The sequence below is a fragment of the Drosophila sulfurigaster genome, chromosome 3 (genome assembly GCF_023558435.1).
Source record: "Drosophila sulfurigaster albostrigata strain 15112-1811.04 chromosome 3, ASM2355843v2, whole genome shotgun sequence".
Taxonomy (NCBI): domain Eukaryota; kingdom Metazoa; phylum Arthropoda; class Insecta; order Diptera; family Drosophilidae; genus Drosophila; species Drosophila sulfurigaster.
The window spans coordinates 48716500-48734759 of record NC_084883.1 but is presented as its reverse complement, the minus strand read 5'-3'; the positions used below and the strand labels follow the sequence as shown (position 1 = coordinate 48734759).

At 36.3% G+C, this 18260-nt stretch overlaps 3 protein-coding genes across 3 annotated transcripts; 2 read left to right on the top strand and 1 right to left on the bottom strand.

Annotated features, from left to right (window-relative positions):
- Positions 1-9296: 9296 nt before the first annotated feature.
- On the top strand, positions 9297-12343 carry LOC133840112 (uncharacterized). Its single transcript, XM_062271772.1, has 2 exons — positions 9297-10096; positions 11557-12343. The coding sequence occupies exons 1-2, from the start codon at positions 9386-9388 to the stop codon at positions 12265-12267; spliced, it is 1422 nt and encodes a 473-aa protein (XP_062127756.1). The 5' UTR covers positions 9297-9385; the 3' UTR covers positions 12268-12343.
- A 1207-nt stretch (positions 12344-13550) lies between these two features.
- LOC133845414 (trichohyalin) lies at positions 13551-14805 on the bottom strand. Its single transcript, XM_062279873.1, has one exon. It carries the CDS (start codon positions 14731-14733, stop codon positions 13696-13698), a length of 1038 nt encoding a protein of 345 aa, XP_062135857.1. The 5' UTR covers positions 14734-14805; the 3' UTR covers positions 13551-13695.
- Positions 14806-16224: 1419 nt separating this feature from the next.
- On the top strand, positions 16225-17316 carry LOC133844544 (alcohol dehydrogenase-like). Its single transcript, XM_062278600.1, has 4 exons — positions 16225-16387; positions 16450-16677; positions 16729-16902; positions 16961-17316. The coding sequence occupies exons 1-4, from the start codon at positions 16295-16297 to the stop codon at positions 17237-17239; spliced, it is 774 nt and encodes a 257-aa protein (XP_062134584.1). The 5' UTR covers positions 16225-16294; the 3' UTR covers positions 17240-17316.
- The last annotated feature ends 944 nt before the right edge of the window (positions 17317-18260 follow it).

Here is an 18260-nt window from a genome sequence, read left to right as displayed (position 1 = left end):
AGTTATAATATATCTTCAGTGAATGTTGCATAGATGTTTACAATTAAATGCTTTTTGTGATCAATGAACCAAGTCGTTGCCACTAGATAATCCCCAGTTGGTAAGACTAGACCCAATAACTCAGGCCGCAGATAAAGCCCTTCAACTATTATATCACCCTGAAAGGAACAACATGTTTTAAAATAAATGTGTACAAGCTAAAAAGTAAAGCTTACCACATAGGGACACGTATGATTAATATTGGAAAATTCCTTGAACATCCGATAGAAGATAATAGCAAACGGATTATATGCTTTCTTGTGATATCGGCATGGATCCCATGATGTCTTTACAAGCCAAGGCTTGTAACCATTTTCTTTTTTGAACAATTGAAATTCAACAAATGCATTTGTAACTGGATGAAATGTTGTTAAATTTAAATTAAGAACCGTTCTATTGCGATTGATTGCACGCAGTCGGCAATTAATGACGATAATCCTCGATTTATTATAAGACTCACAAAATGCATTTGTGAATTTAAATACGACAGATTCCTGTAAGGAAAAAATTGTGTAGAAACTTTCATTATAATATAGAAAGTATGTAAAATAAACTTACATTATAACTTATTTTGTGGGTTATCCAAATAAGTATAATTCCCAGCACAACAAGTCTTCGTTGCATGTTGTTGAACTTCAACTTTATATTGAAATAAATGAATAATATTTTTTAAGCCCTACACTTAAAAAAAATAAGTTAAAAGGGATTTAATATGTGTGTCAAAGTCGAAATATCCTTTTAAGTCAAAAGAAGAAGTGTGCGACTCAATAAAGTACATAAGTTCTTTATCAGCATCAGCAACCTGGTTTATTTATGTTATTCCGCAAACATTCGTCCGTCTGAGCACCCGATTCCGAAAATTTTAAAAGACATGTTCATATTAGACGCTATCCAGCTCGAGTTTGTTTTTAATTTTTTTTTTGTCTACTCTGAAGAAAATTATATATAAAATATATTTTCGGTATAAGTTTTATATAAAAATCCAGATTTAGTTTAGAAAAAATCGAATCTGTTTTTAATAAATATTAATCAGAAATAAACACTAGAAGTCAAGATTTTATATACAGTGGCGTGCAAGACTGAGTACATGTTTGCAACTACTGACTTTGGGTTCGCATAAAAAAGTTATTAGTGAAGTAAATGAGCCCAAATTTTTTATGTTTATTCTTTGAATATTTATTAACAAAATCTTATACAAAATATACCAAAAAATACTAATTGGTTTATTTAAGAAATAAAAAACAAAAAAAAACTCGCATGTACTCAGTTATGCTCATTTTGAACACTTTTCAACAAACGTTTTTTTTTTAATACTTGGTCCAAAGACCGAGATTTTTAATTGTGATATTTATTCATTCTGGTATATTTTCTACCAAATTTGGTATTATTTATTTTAGAACAACTCTCCATTCTTGCTGGACTCGGCGCTGCATCTCGCGCTAGCTTTCTGGTACTGATTCGTAGAGTCCCGATCGGTTTTTCATTATCGACCAAAAATTTTCGATCGGATTGAGATCAGGACTCTGTGCTGGCCACTCCTTTAACTTAAAATGTTGTTTTGCGATCCATTCCTTGAAGATTTTGACGAGTGTTTTGGATCTCCGTCTTGTTGAAATGTGATATCTCTCACCTTATATGCACATTTGTCAACAAAATCGCAAATATGGGTTTGCAAAATATCTAGAAAGTCTTCCTTTTGCTTAGTATCATATATTTTCATAATTGGTCCAACGCTCCACCAAGTGGAACAGCTCCAGGCCATGACATTTCCACCTCAGTGTTTCGCAGTTCCTTGTACGTGGCCTATCTGCAACGACTCTTCTGGCTTCTTCAAGCAATATTGTTTACAATCCGACTGGAATCGATTGAATTTCGTTTCATAAGACCATATAACTATTTTCCAGTCGTCCAATTCCCAATTTTTATGGAAGAAGCCAGAAGAAGCCTGAGGAGTCGCTGCAGATAGGCCACGTACAAGGAACTGCGAAACACTGAGGTGGAAATGTCATGGCCTGGAGCTGTTCCACTTGGTGGAGCGTTGACCAATTATGAAAATATATGATACTAAGCAAAAGGAAGACTTTCTAGATATTTTGCAAACCCATATTTGCGATTTTGTTGACAAATGTGCATATAAGGTGAGAGATATCACATTTCAACAAGACGGAGATCCAAAACACTCGTCAAAATCTTCAAGGAATGGATCGCAAAACAACATTTTAAGTTAAAGGAGTGGCCAGCACAGAGTCCTGATCTCAATCCGATCGAAAATTTTGGTCGATAATGAAAAACCGATCGGGACTCTACGAATCAGTACCAGAAAGCTAGCGCGAGATGCAGCGCCGAGTCCAGCAAGAATGGAGAGTTGTTCTAAAATAAATAATACCAAATTTGGTAGAAAATATACCAGAATGAATAAATATCACAATTAAAAATCTCGGTCTTTGGACCAAGTATTAAAAAAAAAACGTTTGTTGAAAAGTGTTCAAAATGAGCATAACTGAGTACATGCGAGTTTTTTTTGTTTTTTATTTCTTAAATAAACCAATTAGTATTTTTTGGTATATTTTGTATAAGATTTTGTTAATAAATATTCAAAGAATAAACACAAAAAATTTGGGCTCATTTACTTCACTAATAACTTTTTTATGCGAACCCAAAGTCAGTAGTTGCAAACATGTACTCAGTCTTGCACGCCACTGTATGTATATTGAAAAAGTGAAAAGTCTATTGCTGTCAACATTTGATGGTAACTTTCGTGCCCGATTTAAACCACGAGTTATCGCTTTATTTCACTATATGATTTAAAATGCAAATATGTAATTATTTAATAATTCTTTAACATGACATATTTTAAATATACTATATACAGAATTGACAGAACAGTTATTATTTATTATCATTCCTTTGAATATTTTGAACTATTTCAATACTCAATGGTAGAACAATTAAGGGAATTCAACAGTTCGATACCCGGTAACCAGATATTAGAGAATTCTTGGTTTGATATCAAATTTAAGATCATTTATTCTAAGATAACTCTTACCGTGAACTAAAAAAACGCTAAACTTACATTGTGAGTTATCCAAATAAGTAAAATTCCACACACAATAAACCTCATTTGCATGTTGGCGTACTTAAAGCAATGAATAATTTTTTGTTATGTTATACTATTTTTTTTACGAGCCTATTTCATCGCTCAATTGCACTACAAAATTGAAATTAACCCAAGAATCTGTTAAATCTGTTTTTAAATTGATTTTTAATCACTGTATAGACTGGAAAATAAAATAATAAAAATGTACTCTCGAGCTTAACAAACGCAATTAGCTAATAATCAAACTATCATTCGTATTGTAATGCCGAATGCAGAAATATTTTGAGCATGCGTAGTTTACAAAATTTTATTCACAATTTTTTTTTTAATTTTCAAGTCTTACTATATTAAATCAAATATATATATCTGTTATGTGTTAAAGTTCACGTTACGATTTAATGATGTTAAATTACTTATGGTATTCGATTAATATCTACTGAATCATATTGAATGCGTACATAAATCAAATGAGTTGAATTTTATAATTGTAATAAAAAAAAATACTATATTTTCTATAAACGTTAAGATTACTTTACTGAACTAGTTGGCACTCAGTTATAATAAATCTTCTGTAAATGCAGCATAGGCGTTGACAATAAACTGTTTTTTGTTATCAACGAACCAAGTCGTTGCCACTAGATAATCCCCAGTTGGTAAGACTAGACCCAATAACTCAGGCCGCAGATAAAGCCCTTTAACTATTAAATCACCCTGAAAGGAACAAAATGTTTAACAATAAATGTGTACAAGCTAAAAAATACAACTTACCACATAGGGGCACGTATGATTAATATTGGTAAATTCCTTGAACATACGATAGAACATAATAGCAAACGGATTATATGCTTTTTTGGCAAATCGACATGCATCCCATGATGTCTTCATTAGCCACGGTTTGTACCCATTTTCTCTTTTGAACACTTGAAATTCAACAAATGAATTCGAAATTGGATGTAAAACTGTGATATTTAAATTTAGAACCGTTCTATTGCGATTGATTGCTCGCAATCGGCAATTATTGACGATAATCCACGATTTATTTCGGGACTCACAAACTGCATTTGTAAATTTGAAAACGACAGATTCCTGCAAGAAAAAAACATTTATTGAAACGCTAAAAAAAAGCATTGGCAGTTAAACTTACATTGTGAGTTATTTTGTGAGTTATCCAAATGAGTAAAATTCCACACACAATAAACCTCATTTGCATGTTGGCGTACTTAAAGCAATGAATAATTTTTTGTTATGTTATACTATTTTTTAACGAGCCTATAACTATTTTTAATTTCATCGCGCAATTTCACTACAAAATTGAAATTAACCCAAGAATCTGTTAAATCTGTTTTTAAATTGATTTTTAATCACTGTATAGTCAGGAAAATAAAATAATAAAAATGTACTCTCGAGCATAACAAACGCAATTAGCTAGTTTACAAAATTTTATTCACATTTTTTTTTTTAATTTTCAAGTCTTACTATATTAAATCAAAAATATATATCTGTTAAGTGTTAAAGTTGATGTCATGATGTATTGATGTCAAACTTCTTATGGTATTCAATTAATATCTACTGAATCATATCGAATGCGTACATAAATCTAATGAGTTGAATTTTATACTTGTAATAATTAAAAAAAATACTATATTTTCTATAAACGTTAAGATTACTTTACTGAACTAGTTGGCACACAGTTATAATAAATCTTCTGTAAATGCAGCATAGGCGTTGACAATAAACTGTTTTTTGTTATCAACGAACCAAGTCGTTGCCACTAGATAATCTCCAGTTGGTAAAACTACGCCCAATAACTCAGGTCTTAGATGAAACCCTTCAACTACCAGATCGCCCTGAAATAAATCGACTGTGGTCATAAATTTGCATACCAAAATAAAAAGCTTACCTCATAGGGACACGTATGATTAATATTTGTGAATTCTTTAAACATGCGGTAGAAGAGAATAGCAAATGGATTATAAGCTTTCGTGAGAAATCGACATAGATCCCAAGATGTCTTAACGAGCCAGGGTTTGTAACCATTTTCTCTTTTGAACACTTGAAATTCAGCAAATATATTTGTAACTGGATGTAAAGCTGTGATATTTATATTAAGAACTGTTTTATTGCGATTAATTGCACGCAGTCGGCAATTATTTACAATTATCCACGATTTATTTCGAGACTCACAAACTGCATTTGTAAATTTAAATACGACAGATTCCTACAAGAAGATTTGTTTTTAATAATAGAAATTTCTATTGGAATTTAAACTTACATTGTAAGTTATTTTGTAAGTTATCCAAATGAGTAAAATTCCACACAAAATAAACGTTATTTGCATGTTGGCGTACTGAAACCTTATATTGAAATCAATGAATAATATTTATTTTAAGCAAAATAATATAAGCCTACAAATATTATTCATTTTATCGCTCAATTTCACGACAAAATTGTAACTAACCAAAACTAATTGTCGAGAATCTATAAACGCTTTAATCTTTATTTTTAATCTATGTATATTGATGGCCTCAAATGAACAGGGAATTTAAATAATAGAAATAAACTGCCAAGCATAACAAACGCAATTTGACTCTTTAGCATATTGGTGACATCGAAGCTAATATTCAAACTATTCAAAATTATTATCTAATGAAACTTATCGAATACATAGGTCCGATTGGTATAATTTTAAAATAATAATAATAATAACAATAATAAATGTTTGTTAAATGTTTTTTTTATATTCTTTATTTATTTACAATCTTTCTATCTAAAGATAATAAGTAAGTTCTATGACGAAGAGAATGACAGAAAATTTTACATGTAGGGGATATTTACAAGAAATTGTGCCTAAGAAAATTGCCTAATCTAAACTAAATTCATTTATAAAGTTTACAAATCTTCAATAAACATAAAATAAACATTTGTAAAATACATTCTTTTTTTATCCAATATCCAAGTAATATTCAATAAATAATCACCAGTTGGAAAAGGCAAACGCATTAGCTCCGGTCGTAGATAAAAGCCTTCTAATATTGTATCATCCTAAGAAATTTAAATTGAGAATATATAGAAAGACTTGAATAGTATGATGTTAAGCTTACCACATACGGACACGTATGATTAAGATTAGTAAATTCTTTAAATTGGCTGTAAATTAATGTAGCCCATGGATTGTATGTTTTCTTAAAAAACCGACACACATCCACTGTCATCTTAAGGAGCCAAGGCTTATAGCCATTTGCTCTCTTGAAAAATTGGACATCAGCGATTATATTGCTACACGGATGTATTATTGTAATATTTAAATTAAAGACTGTCCTGTTGCGGCTTTTTGCACGTAATCGACAATAATTTACAACAACCCAAGATTTGTTGTACGATTCGCAAACTACATTTGTAAATTTAGCTTGGGCGGCATCCTGCGAAAAAATGAAAATAATAAGAAAAAGATATAACAGTCCCCCAGCTTAAGTTGAACTTACATTATAACTAATTTTGTGAGTTATCCAAACGAGAAAAAGTCCAATAGCAATAACTTTGCTTTGCATGCTGGCAAATTCGAAACTAATATTGTAATTCATCAATATTATTTATTGTAAGCAACATAATTTGAAAACAACAAATTTTAAACTTACGCTATTATTTAGTAATTAATCTATTTATGTACTATATTTATGGTCTCCACTGGATCGATAAATAATAGTCAGTTAATTATAAATGCGTTGAATACATTTATGTTTCTAAAAACTTTAAACTATTTACAATCCATTTCGTAATTGTGTCGATACATAGTTGACTTTTTGTAGTTTAACTTTTAATGTTTTTGGTTGTGCCTGTTAAGTGAAGAGTATGTTAGAGTAATGAATTTGAAGACTAGTTGGCTTGATATACAAGCTAGATGGTACGAACTGAAGGATTCACATAGATTATCCAACAATTTAATCTTAAAATATAGCGAATATTTTTATAACTGTTGATTTATAATAATCTGCAATAAATTCTACTTGGAAACAAATGACCATAAGTATGGTAATATTTCAATACTCACACCTTAGTATTTAATTCAATTTTCAGCATATAAATGGTATTTTTTAAATTCTTATACATAAGTTCTTCGTTTCAGAGTATTTCTCTAAAACATCTTTTGATTTACATTTTTTGATTCTTATATTGATTTTTCTTAATTTAGTCTCTTAAAGCAGAAAAGTACAAATTATTTTCTTGTTGTCATTTTAAATATTTTAAATAGCTACATTATTTTAAAAATGAATTCTAATTTTAATGTCGTTAATAACAAGCTTCATATGTGATTCGAAAAACTCGACTGTAGGGTATAAAGAAACAGTTGACCATAGCAAAACAAGGCTGAGAGTAGCGTCGAGTTGATTACAGAGTAGAAACAATAATTAGCCCTCGCATCCCGCGAACTAATGATGCACAAATCAACAGTTGACAACCCACGAGAAGTCCCAACCCAGTTGATGATAGGAATTTGCTAAACCAACAACAACGGAGAGAACCGAGAAATGAACGAGAAATGGGCTGACAATGTGTTTTGTGCCCAGGTGCGAAGGAATTTAAAGTGATTCGGATTGGGATACTATAAACACGCCCAAACAAGATCATTAAGCGGTCACAACACTAGGCTACGAAATTGGACTTTGATTAAGAGCAAAGCAAAGCAAGGCGAGGCAAGACAGGGATGTGATCAGAGTTTGTGGGACATTAAAATGCACTTATCAACATGGAAGCCATGGAAGTCGAAGTCAAGGGCATAACGATAACCATAACTATAACTATATTTGGCCAATGCTATCAATCGTAATCAGACGCTGAATTGTGTGTGCGTGTGTGTGTGTGTGTGTGTGTGCCACAAGGCAATGCAGCTGCAGCAACGATGCGTGGCCAGAGATAAACTAAAAATAAACCAAATGCGTTGCAAGGCCTTGGCCAGGCCAAGCTGGACAAATGTGGCCCTTGGCCTTCACTCACCTTGAAATGCCGTTGGGGCACAAATACACACACACACTCAGTTGTGTGTGCGCCGCATTTTAAATCGGTTGCAACTGCAGTTGCATGAATGAGTAGCAACAACAACAACAACAATTGAACAATCAGAGAGCGTGCCTCCAGTTCGTGATCATGGCCTTGATCTCTGCCTCTTTGCCGTTGCCTTTAGCTGTAGCTGTAGCTGTAGTTACCTCTCGTGATAAGCCACAGTTTGGCCAAGCGACGTCCTAAGTGAGCCGTGTTGCAGATGCCAAGGCGGCACTACTCATTAAGCTGCATGCCACAATTAAGCAACGTTGACGCGTTAACGATGACAACAAGATGCAAGTGGACAAGCAATCAACTCAATAGTCATAGGAGTGGGGCAAGTTGCAATAGTAACAGCAACAGCGACAGCCAAAAGAATCAGAATCAGAACGAGTAGGAAAACGGCCGATGAGGCTGCTCAACTGTGAAATACCCGTTACCTAATTCTTTGTAGGAGAGCCAAATGTTTAGAAAACATTCTCAAATATTATTCAGTATGTCTTTAGTAATAGTATACTAAAATTAAAGTTAACTCGACTATATTACATATTATGATATTCCAACACTCCAAATATTAACGTTTATATGTTTTTGAAGTAAAATATTATATTAGAATTATAATATAATAAAAGATAAGTAGCTATAGAACTAAAAACTAAAGCATTTCATGCTTTGTTAACAAATTTGTGGTTTATTGTCTTACAATGTCTTGAAATGGTAAGACTTCTAAGAGTTAAATTATATTATGAAGATTACGTTGAATTGAAAAATTGATGTAAAGTTTTTATATTAACAGATCAAGTTATATGAGTTTCATATTTTTAGTTTTACTATTAACAGATTTATTGTTATTTTTCTTCTTCAAATGCGAAAAAAATTGCATCCTAATTTGAAAGATCGAAAAGTCAATAAGATCTACACAACGATAAAGATTACCTCTTTAATATACTCCTTCTACATACTTCATGTATGATATTCCATAAGACACGCACCTTTCCCACAAGCTTGTTACACCTTATTGCTCTATTGCCTACCGGGTAGAACAAGACCCAGAACCTGTAACGGCATCATCTGAGCGTCTCCCACTTTTGGCTGGGTATAAAAGGACGCGTTGCTGCCCAGCCAAAGACAGAATCAAATCACGAGGCGAGTGCCCTAGACACACAACTCTGTTCTAGACGTAGCGTTTCCATTTGCAACACCAACAACAAGATGCAGCTTTTGATAGTGTTTGCCACCTGCTTGGCACTGACCAATGGCCTGGCGCTGTATGCCAACTATCCGTATCTGTATACGGCCCAGGGATCAGCGCTGATTACGCCCACACAGCAGCAGTATCTCACTCAGGATGCATTGGGTCAGTATGCCTATGGCTATGCCGAGCCTCACTCCAGCAAGCAGGAGATACGCGGCCTGGATGGCACCACACGTGGCACCTACAGCTATCGCGATGCCACCGGCAAGCTGCAGACTGTGGAGTACACAGCCGACGGTGAAGGTTTCCATGTCTCGGCCACCAACTTGCCACGTGCCGTGCAACCAATCGCAAGCGAAGGCCGAAGTGCCAATGATGTGGCTCCAGCTCCGGCTGCCGATGTTCCTGCTGATTCCATCGAGGTGGCCGCAGCTCGTCAATCGCATTTCGCCGCTCACGAAGAGGCGCGTCTGCGTCTCGCTCAAGCTCAACAGCAACAGACAAGTCCATCCCAGCCTGAAGTCGAGTTGCCGCGTCCCGTTGCCGACACCGCTGAAGTGGCAGCTGCCAAGTCCAATCATCTGAAGCGAGTTGCATCCGAAACGCTGCGCAATGAGCTGCTCAGCGGCAATGCTGTTCCTGTTGCACGCAGCTCCCATGTCATTGTGCCGGTGCCTTCGGTCTATGGCTACACCGTGCCACGCTTCTACAGTCCACGCTTCTACTATTAAATCAAGCTTTTTTGTAAACATTTTTTTTGGAACAAAAATAAAACTGATTGGCACTGAGATTTTTTCAACGTTTCGATATTTATTTTTCGACTCAGGGAAGGTTTCCTCTCTATAGAATGTGACACAAGTCGAATGCCTTGTCAGACAGTGATTTAGAAATAGTGTTAGTTTTAATTTTAATCATATGCAACCTGTTTAAATAATTTAGAGAAACAGTTCACGAGATTGTACTAGAGGAACTAGAGAGTACTTCGTTAAGACCAATTTTTACTATTTAAAAATGTTAATTAAAGTCAAGGCATCTTAAAACCAACAACGAGGAAAGAAAAACAAATTGAAGTGTTCAATTTGAAGACTGAAAAATCGAATTTTCGGATTTTGTTTATTAAATCCTTTGAAGGTTTAAGACACAATTTATTGCTAAGTTCCTTGCTTGAAAAATTTTTACTCCACTTTTTTATTAAGGGGTAAGGCTAATGAAGAATTTAAGCGATTAAAAGACAGTTTAACTATCTTACTTTTACTTTTCCTTACTTTTAAATATATGTTTTACAACGTACCTTAATTTCATTAATTTACCCCAAATTCTTCTCTTCTAAAAAACATCAAAAACAAGGGCTGCAGTGTTACCCCTTAGTTATTGTTTCAATTACATGAATCTTGAACTGAACACGTTGATTAGAATATGAAATTAAAAATATAGCAGTAGATATTCTGGGCCTTCTTTATTATATTGAGTTCTCAACAAAGGCATCTCCATTATTGTAAGCCTTTAGGATTTCAAATGAAACTTTACTTGTACTATTGACTGTAGTAGTTCCCAATAAGTAATTCGAAGTCTCTGTGTTTCTGTAGGAAGCTGATCGAAATTTCATAAATGCATTGCGAAGTTTTGATTTCAATTAAATTTAATAGCGGCATAAACAACGTGTATGCAAGCAACGATAAGTATGTAAGAGGCATGTAACATGGGTAGCATGCTCCAAATGGTTCCTTGACCTCACGACGAAGATGTGCCACAAAACCTGGCCTGATTAAGTTCTTGGCTGCCGACGAGGAATGCCAGAGATGAAGGCGGAATGATGGTGGTGGGGGGATTCACTGACAGATGAAAACAAATTGCGGCTTTTGTGTAAAAATTTATGCTTAACTTGTTGAAATCGAGAAAATATTTATGTACAAACAGAGCAAGAGGAAGAGGCAAGCAACAGTTGAAGTCGCAGCTTGCAACTGCAACAATAAGTGAACAGGGAATATGAAAGTAAACTGGACGACCTTCCCGAGAACGCACGATATTTTGTTTTTTTGGCAACTTGCAACTGGCGACAGAGCCAAGGAGGCGCCTCGGTCAAGTCGGTGGCTGTGGTAATTGTGCTACTACTATAAAAGGGAGAACCGCCAGCAGAGGCAAGCACAGAGTTCTCTAGAGCGAGTACTAGAGTCGACGACACTAGCAGCGCCACACAAAAGGAAGCCCCATCATCATCATCATCACAATACAATACAAAAAACCGTTCCAACTCAAGATGCAGTTCCTCAACGTCAATCTTTGCCTTTGCCTGTTAATTGTGCCTTTGGTGCATGGCAACGCTTTGCTGGAATATGGCGCTCCACCAGCTGCCGGCACAATTAGTCAATACCACACCCAGGATGAGCATGGACAGTACACTTATGGCTATACGGCTCCTCTCTACTCCAAGCACGAGACACGCACTGCAGATGGCGTCACACATGGTTCGTATTCCTATGTGGATGCCACAGGGAAGCAGCAGACAGTCGACTACAAGGCAGATTCAACTGGCTTCCATGTCACGGCCAGCACTCTAGAGCAGCGGCCCAATGAGGAGACACCCGAGGTGGCTGCGTTGCGTGCTCAGCACTTGGCTGCCCATGCAGAGGCCAAGCTGCGTCTAGCTGGCGGACAATCAACAACGTCACCTTCTGTTCAGGATACTCCCGAAGTAGCTGCCGCTAAGGTTGCGTTCTTCAAGCGTTTTGAGGCAGAGAAGCGACGCAATCAGCTGGCTAAATCAGCCCAACAAATACTGCCGAGCACCAACACAATACTCTCCCAGCCGATCTACGTCTATCAGCCAGCCAATGGCTTCATCTACAAGTACAATCATCTGTTGCGTTCACCCGCCAGAGACTATTTGCCAACTGCTTGATTGATTGACCTGGTTACTAATTGATTGATTGTTGTGTTTCGATATCCGTTGAGCAAATAAATAAGATTGTTTCTGTGGATTATTCCGCGTTCCTTTCATTGATTGGGTGATTGATAGATTAATTAAATTAGATTGACTGATTGGTTGCGATTGTATTCTGTCTGTTGAAATATTCTTTTTATTAATGATTGACAAGTTGATCAAATTATTGGGTGAGTTATTTTTTTGACTAACTTAATAATTGATTGATTGATTGATGTGTTTGGTGAGCAAATAAATAAGAATGTTTTTGAACGATTACTCTGCAATTCTTTTCATTGATTGACTGCGTGATTGAGAGATTAATTAGATTAGATTGAATGATAAGTTGCGGTTTTATCTGTTTGTTGAAGTATTATTTTTATTGATAATTGACGGAATGATGAAATTATTAGTTGAGTGATTGATTGACCTGACTAATTAATTGATTTGTTTTACTGTTTGTTGAGCAATTACTCTGCGATTTTTGTCTTTGATTGACTGGATGATTGATTGATCAAATTAATTATTTATTGGTGCCCTTTTCTGCCTGCTGAGCGTATGAATAAGAATGCTGTTCTTTTCAGTGGTGATTGATAGGTTGATTAAATTATTGGTTGATTGATTGATTGACTAACTTATTGATTGAGTAATTTATTGTTGTATTTCGCAGTCTGGCATGTTTCTGCATACTCAGTTGCGATTAGTTTATAACAATTTTCATTGATTGACTAGGTGATTGACTGATCAATTGATCATTGTTTGATAAATCTACGTTTTTGTGATGTTTTGATTTTAGTTAAGCAAAATATAATTTAATATGATGTTATTTAAATATGATTGATTGATGGACTGACCACTGGAATATTCGTAGGGCCACAACCATGATGTCTTTTTTATGCATTTACATTTTCTCTACTTGATTAAGTGATGCGTAGAATGATTGATAATATATTCATTGAACTTTTGAGAAAGTCGTTGCCTGATTGATTCCTAATTTGTTTAGCTAAGCAGTTGGCAGATAAATTGAATCATAGCCCGATTGATTTCTTTGCTTCTGTTGTTTCGTTGATGGACCATTGTTTATATTCTTTAGCTAATACTAAATCATTTAATAAATTGATTGACTTTTGGTTGATTGAATGACTGATAAACGATATATGATATATGATGACTGCAAAGATGAATTCTACCCTATGCCCGCTTTAACAAATCATTGATTGCCGATTGATGACCGTTTTTCTATTCATTTTCCCACAATAAGTCAAAGAATTAGGCACAGTAGTGCACAGATTGCATTTATTCTTAAAACTACGACAACAATGTTCCAATCTCATCATCCAAATCAAATAACTCCAGTTTCAGTTTCCATTCCCGTCTTCTCTTTCACTCCCAGGTCCAAGTCCAAGTCTAGTTCTGTTTGCTGAGCAGCAAACTGCGACTGAGGGCAATGGGACGCAGAGTTCTCACCTCAGTGGGCGTGGTCACGCTGTACTTGGCATTGGGCGAAGAATATGAATAGTAGGCGCCAATGGGCACACGCAATTCCTGGCTATTCCTGTCCAGACGATCCTCCAGATCACTCAGCTTTAGATAGCTGCTCGAACTGATGTCAGCCAAAGTGTAAACAGTTCGCAGACGCAGATCATTGCCATCGTTGCCTTCCTGGCGACGCTGATCACGTGGGGAGAGCTGTTGTTGCCTTGGCTGCACTTCACGTTGCTCCTCACGAGCATCAGCATCTCGTTCCTCGTCATTTGCCTCGTTCTGAGCAGCAGCATTGGACGTGGCTGAATCTTGTTTGCGAGCCTGCTGCTGCTCACCCAAACGGCTCTCTTCGCGCTGTCGATCTGCCAGCATGGAGGTGAGCTCAGCACGCACTCGCTCCAAGATGTCAGCATCCTCATCACTCAACGTGCGTTCACTCACAGCACTTTGCTGCTGTTGTTGTTGTTCCGTCAGTTGTTGCGCCTCTTCACGTCGTGCCTCTTCTTCGGCTTCACGCACTGCATCCAGATGAGCCTGACGTGCCTGCTGCACCTCGAGAGTATCAGTAACTGGCAGTGGCGGCTTCTTGTCATCAACCGGGGCCTGAGGCAGATTGCTGCCTTCGGCCTTGAAGCCCTGACGTCCGCCTGCCTCGTATTTGACCGTCTGCAACTTCCCGTTGGCATCTACATAGGAGTAGAAGCCGCGGGAGGAGCCATCCTGTGTCGTGTACTCCGCTCTGGCTGCATTCTCATCGCTGTAGCCATAGGAGTAGAAGGCACGTGCCGTATCCTGCTCTTGGTAGCCGCGTCTCAATGGTTCCGTTTGCGTAATCGTAATCCTCGGCAGATCACGCAAATTGTCGGCGCGGGAAATGCTGAGCAGAGGTCGAATCCCTGCACCGGATGTGACCGTCAATAAAGCGGCAGCTGTAGTGAGGTACAAAATGAGGCAGTGCATCCTTAATTGATGTTGCTATGTGGGTTAAGTGAACAATGGGCTTGAACTGATGCTGCAGTTGGCACAGCTTTGACTATTTATACCAATCAAACACCCAGTTGGTAACCCAAGAAATCTGCGCAATGACCTCGAAATCAAAATCGAATTCAGTGGAATCGCAGATCGTTTTACAACCGCCATAGAGACCCAACCTAACCACGCTGTGTTGTAATACTTCTAGTGTGAACTTAATATTGATATTGCTTTGCACATGGATATCGATACCCGATCCCATTCGATGCGATCGCAGCCATTACGCAATTAGCCCACGCACTTGCGAGTTGCAAAGCCTCTTGGTTGGCTTCACATTTTGCGAGTTCCGGTGGCAAATGCAGCGACTCGAAACTGGAATAACTTCAAATGGAAATTACCGATGCTGTCGATAAGACGTGCAAAAAAAGACGGGAAGCACTTAACTGTCATTTAACACCTATCTAAAGGGAGTGGAAATAAGTAATTGTTGCATTTGTGGTAATTTTATATCCGGTATCCCAGAAGTAATTAGGTAACGCTTATGGTGAATTAAAATGATGCAAATAAACGTCAGTAAACTGACTAAAAAATCATGTTTATCTGTGAAAAAGAATGGATACAATCCGTACAATTTAGTTTTTTATATGATTTCAATAAACATCATATTATAAATTATATATTATCATATAAAGAAAAAGAAAAGAAATAAAAGGACAAATAAATAATCACATCATATTAAAAAGAAACATAACAAAAATGAAAAGGTAAATAAATAATATGAATATCATTATTATAAAATATTGCAAGTGCCAAACATAGCACAGAATTTCCATTTGATATTTTCATTTTATGTATAGTGTTACTAAATTTGTAGAACTGAATTAAAAGTGGTGAATTTTAAGGGAGGTGTTTAACTTATAGTATATGCAGTTAACATAATCTTAAGCACTAATTATATTATTATAAACAAACAATAATATTATTAGCAAAAGTATTATAAATAAAATCTTATCTCTAGGCCTAATAACCTAATGTTTATGCCAGAACTTCAAGGTTCAATGCGCTAAATCTAATCTGAAAATAATAATAACACCATATAAAACATCGAGGGGGGTCTCATCTAATCTCATGTTCTAATAATTGAATGTTCAGTTTCAATCAAAACAAAGTGAAAGTTAAGAGCGATTGAGGCATTAGCAGGTGTTACAAATTAGACAGTCACGTCTCTCTTCCCATTCTTTTTAACTCTGAATGTTAAATGATCTCGCAGAAAGCAGATGAACCCAAAAGAAGACAACAACCTCGATTTCAAATCACTTAGCTCCAAAGTGCAAGGCGATAAACGTTAGTTTGTCAAGCCTCAATAAAAGCGCAAGCTCTTAAAACTCAGAGAATTACTCTCTTATGTTTTAATCATGAATTCTCAAAAGAGTGAATAACTGATAAACATTGCCGTTGGCCAGCTAACGTTGAGACCACACTGATCAGTTGAAAAACTAAGCTGCAACGTTAAGCAAGCAAGCACACAGAGTAGAATTGTTAATTGGCAATGGATTTGGCTGGCAAAAATGTGGTTTACCTCGGTGGCTTTGGCGGCATAGGCCAAAAAACATGCAGCGAACTGCTCGAGCGCCAACTTCAAGTAAGTTTTTTTTGTCCAAATCAAACGATTTGTTTAACCAACTCTTGGGTTTGTTGACTTAGGCGTTGGCCATATTCGATCTGACGCTGAACGAAGAGATCTTGACTACATGGCAATCCAAATTTCCCAACACCAAGATATTTTATCTAAAAGTGGACATTACCCAAAGATCAGACATCGAGGCTGCCTATAAGGAGGCTGTTGAGCGTTTGGGACATTTGGATCTGGTGGTGAATGGCATGGGACTGATGGATGATCGGCATATTGATCTCACTATACAGATCAATTTGGTAGGTAAACACAATGTGATTTAAGCTCAGACATTCAACGAATCTTTGCAGATGGGAGTGATAAACAGTTGTCTGATTGCCCTCGAATACATGGATAAGTCAAAGGGCGGCAAGGGAGGCATGATTGTGAACATCTCCTCGGTGGCGGGAATCCAACCAACTCCACTCATGTCCGTCTATTCGGCAGCCAAGCATGGAGTGACAACTTTTACTCGCTGTCTTGCGGTAGGTCTTAATTCTATATATCTAATCCGGCTTACTAATTAGCTTCTTCTCTCTTTAGCACCCTCCCTATTTTGACATCATGGGTGTCGCCTTTGTCACCATCTGTCCTGGCTTCACTGAGACTCCTTTGCTTAATGACCTAGCCGATAAGATAACATTCAAATTCGAGACGCCAATGGCCTTAAGGAAAGCAAAGCGTCAGCCACCTCAAGTTTGTGCCGAGAACTTTGTAAAGGTCATTGAAAAGGCCCAAAATGGCACAGCTTGGTTGCTGGACGTGGGTGAGATCAAAGAGATTGAATTCCCCGTGATGTGGATACCCCAGCTTGAACAATAACTAAGTATAACCAAATCTGTTTTAATATTAAGCATCGGTTATTATTGTTTTTTAATAAAGTTTATCGATATTTTAGACTTGTTAATTATTCTAAACTGTGACTCAACTCAGCAGTATGTTATAATCAACCACAAATTATTGTGTAACGTGCATTGAAACCACGATAAACAATATTCACAACTATGCTCAGATGACACTAGTTGAAGGGGGCACTTAAATTAGTATTCAATAAAAATATAATGAAATCATTATGATAACTAAACATTAACTATTTTAAGAGCGCTTTTTAAGAGCGCTATAAAAAAATACGTTTTTATGAATGCAAATATGATTTAGAAAATTATTAGTTTTTTATATTGTCAGCTGCGGTAAATAGCGTTATCGCGCTTTAGCTTTAAGGTAAGGGACACTTTTTTCATGCAAATAGGTTCAGTATTCACTAGCTACAGACGAGGGTAGTGGAAGATACCCACTATCCGTTCTTATTAAACGCGAAACAATGCGGTATGCTGGTCGAAAGAGTTCAACGATCCCTACATCACTAAGACTTTGTACGTCTCACTGGTTCGTCCTATCCTTGAGTACGGATCTCTTGTCTGGAATCCCCAGTATAGGGTTTATCAAGATAGGATTGAATCGGTGCAGAAACCATTCTTATTATTTGCACTTCGTAGTTTAAATTGGAATCCTAATATTAGATTACCACCGTATCGCAGTAGACTTTTATTACTAATCCTTTCTTCTCTTTCTGACCGTAGAACTATGCAAGGTGCTGTTTTTATACAGACTAATTAATGGTGAAATAGACTCTTTGGAGCTGTTAAGTCAAATTAGTTTTGCAGTTCCTGTCAGGATCACTAGGAATTTTCTTCCTCTTCTCATTTCACGTAGATCTACTAACTTTGCTTGTCATAATCCCTTCCGTATTCTGTGTGTGAACTATAATAATCTCAATAACGTAGTTTGCTCTGGTAAATCTATTCCTTTGCTTAAAACCTTATTATTAGCTTATTTATCGAGT

Bases quoted from the DNA above. Each gene is read 5' to 3' on its own strand.
- LOC133840112 (XM_062271772.1), top strand. From the start codon at position 9,386: ATGCAGCTTTTGATAGTGTTTGCCACCTGCTTGGCACTGACCAATGGC. The intron at 10,097-11,556 runs TAAATCAAGCTT...CGACACTAGCAG, and splicing joins ACAGTCCACGCTTCTACTAT to CGCCACACAAAAGGAAGCCC.
- LOC133845414 (XM_062279873.1), bottom strand. From the start codon at position 14,733: ATGCACTGCCTCATTTTGTACCTCACTACAGCTGCCGCTTTATTGACG.
- LOC133844544 (XM_062278600.1), top strand. From the start codon at position 16,295: ATGGATTTGGCTGGCAAAAATGTGGTTTACCTCGGTGGCTTTGGCGGC. The intron at 16,678-16,728 runs GTAGGTAAACAC...GAATCTTTGCAG, and splicing joins TCACTATACAGATCAATTTG to ATGGGAGTGATAAACAGTTG. The intron at 16,903-16,960 runs GTAGGTCTTAAT...TTCTCTCTTTAG, and splicing joins CTTTTACTCGCTGTCTTGCG to CACCCTCCCTATTTTGACAT.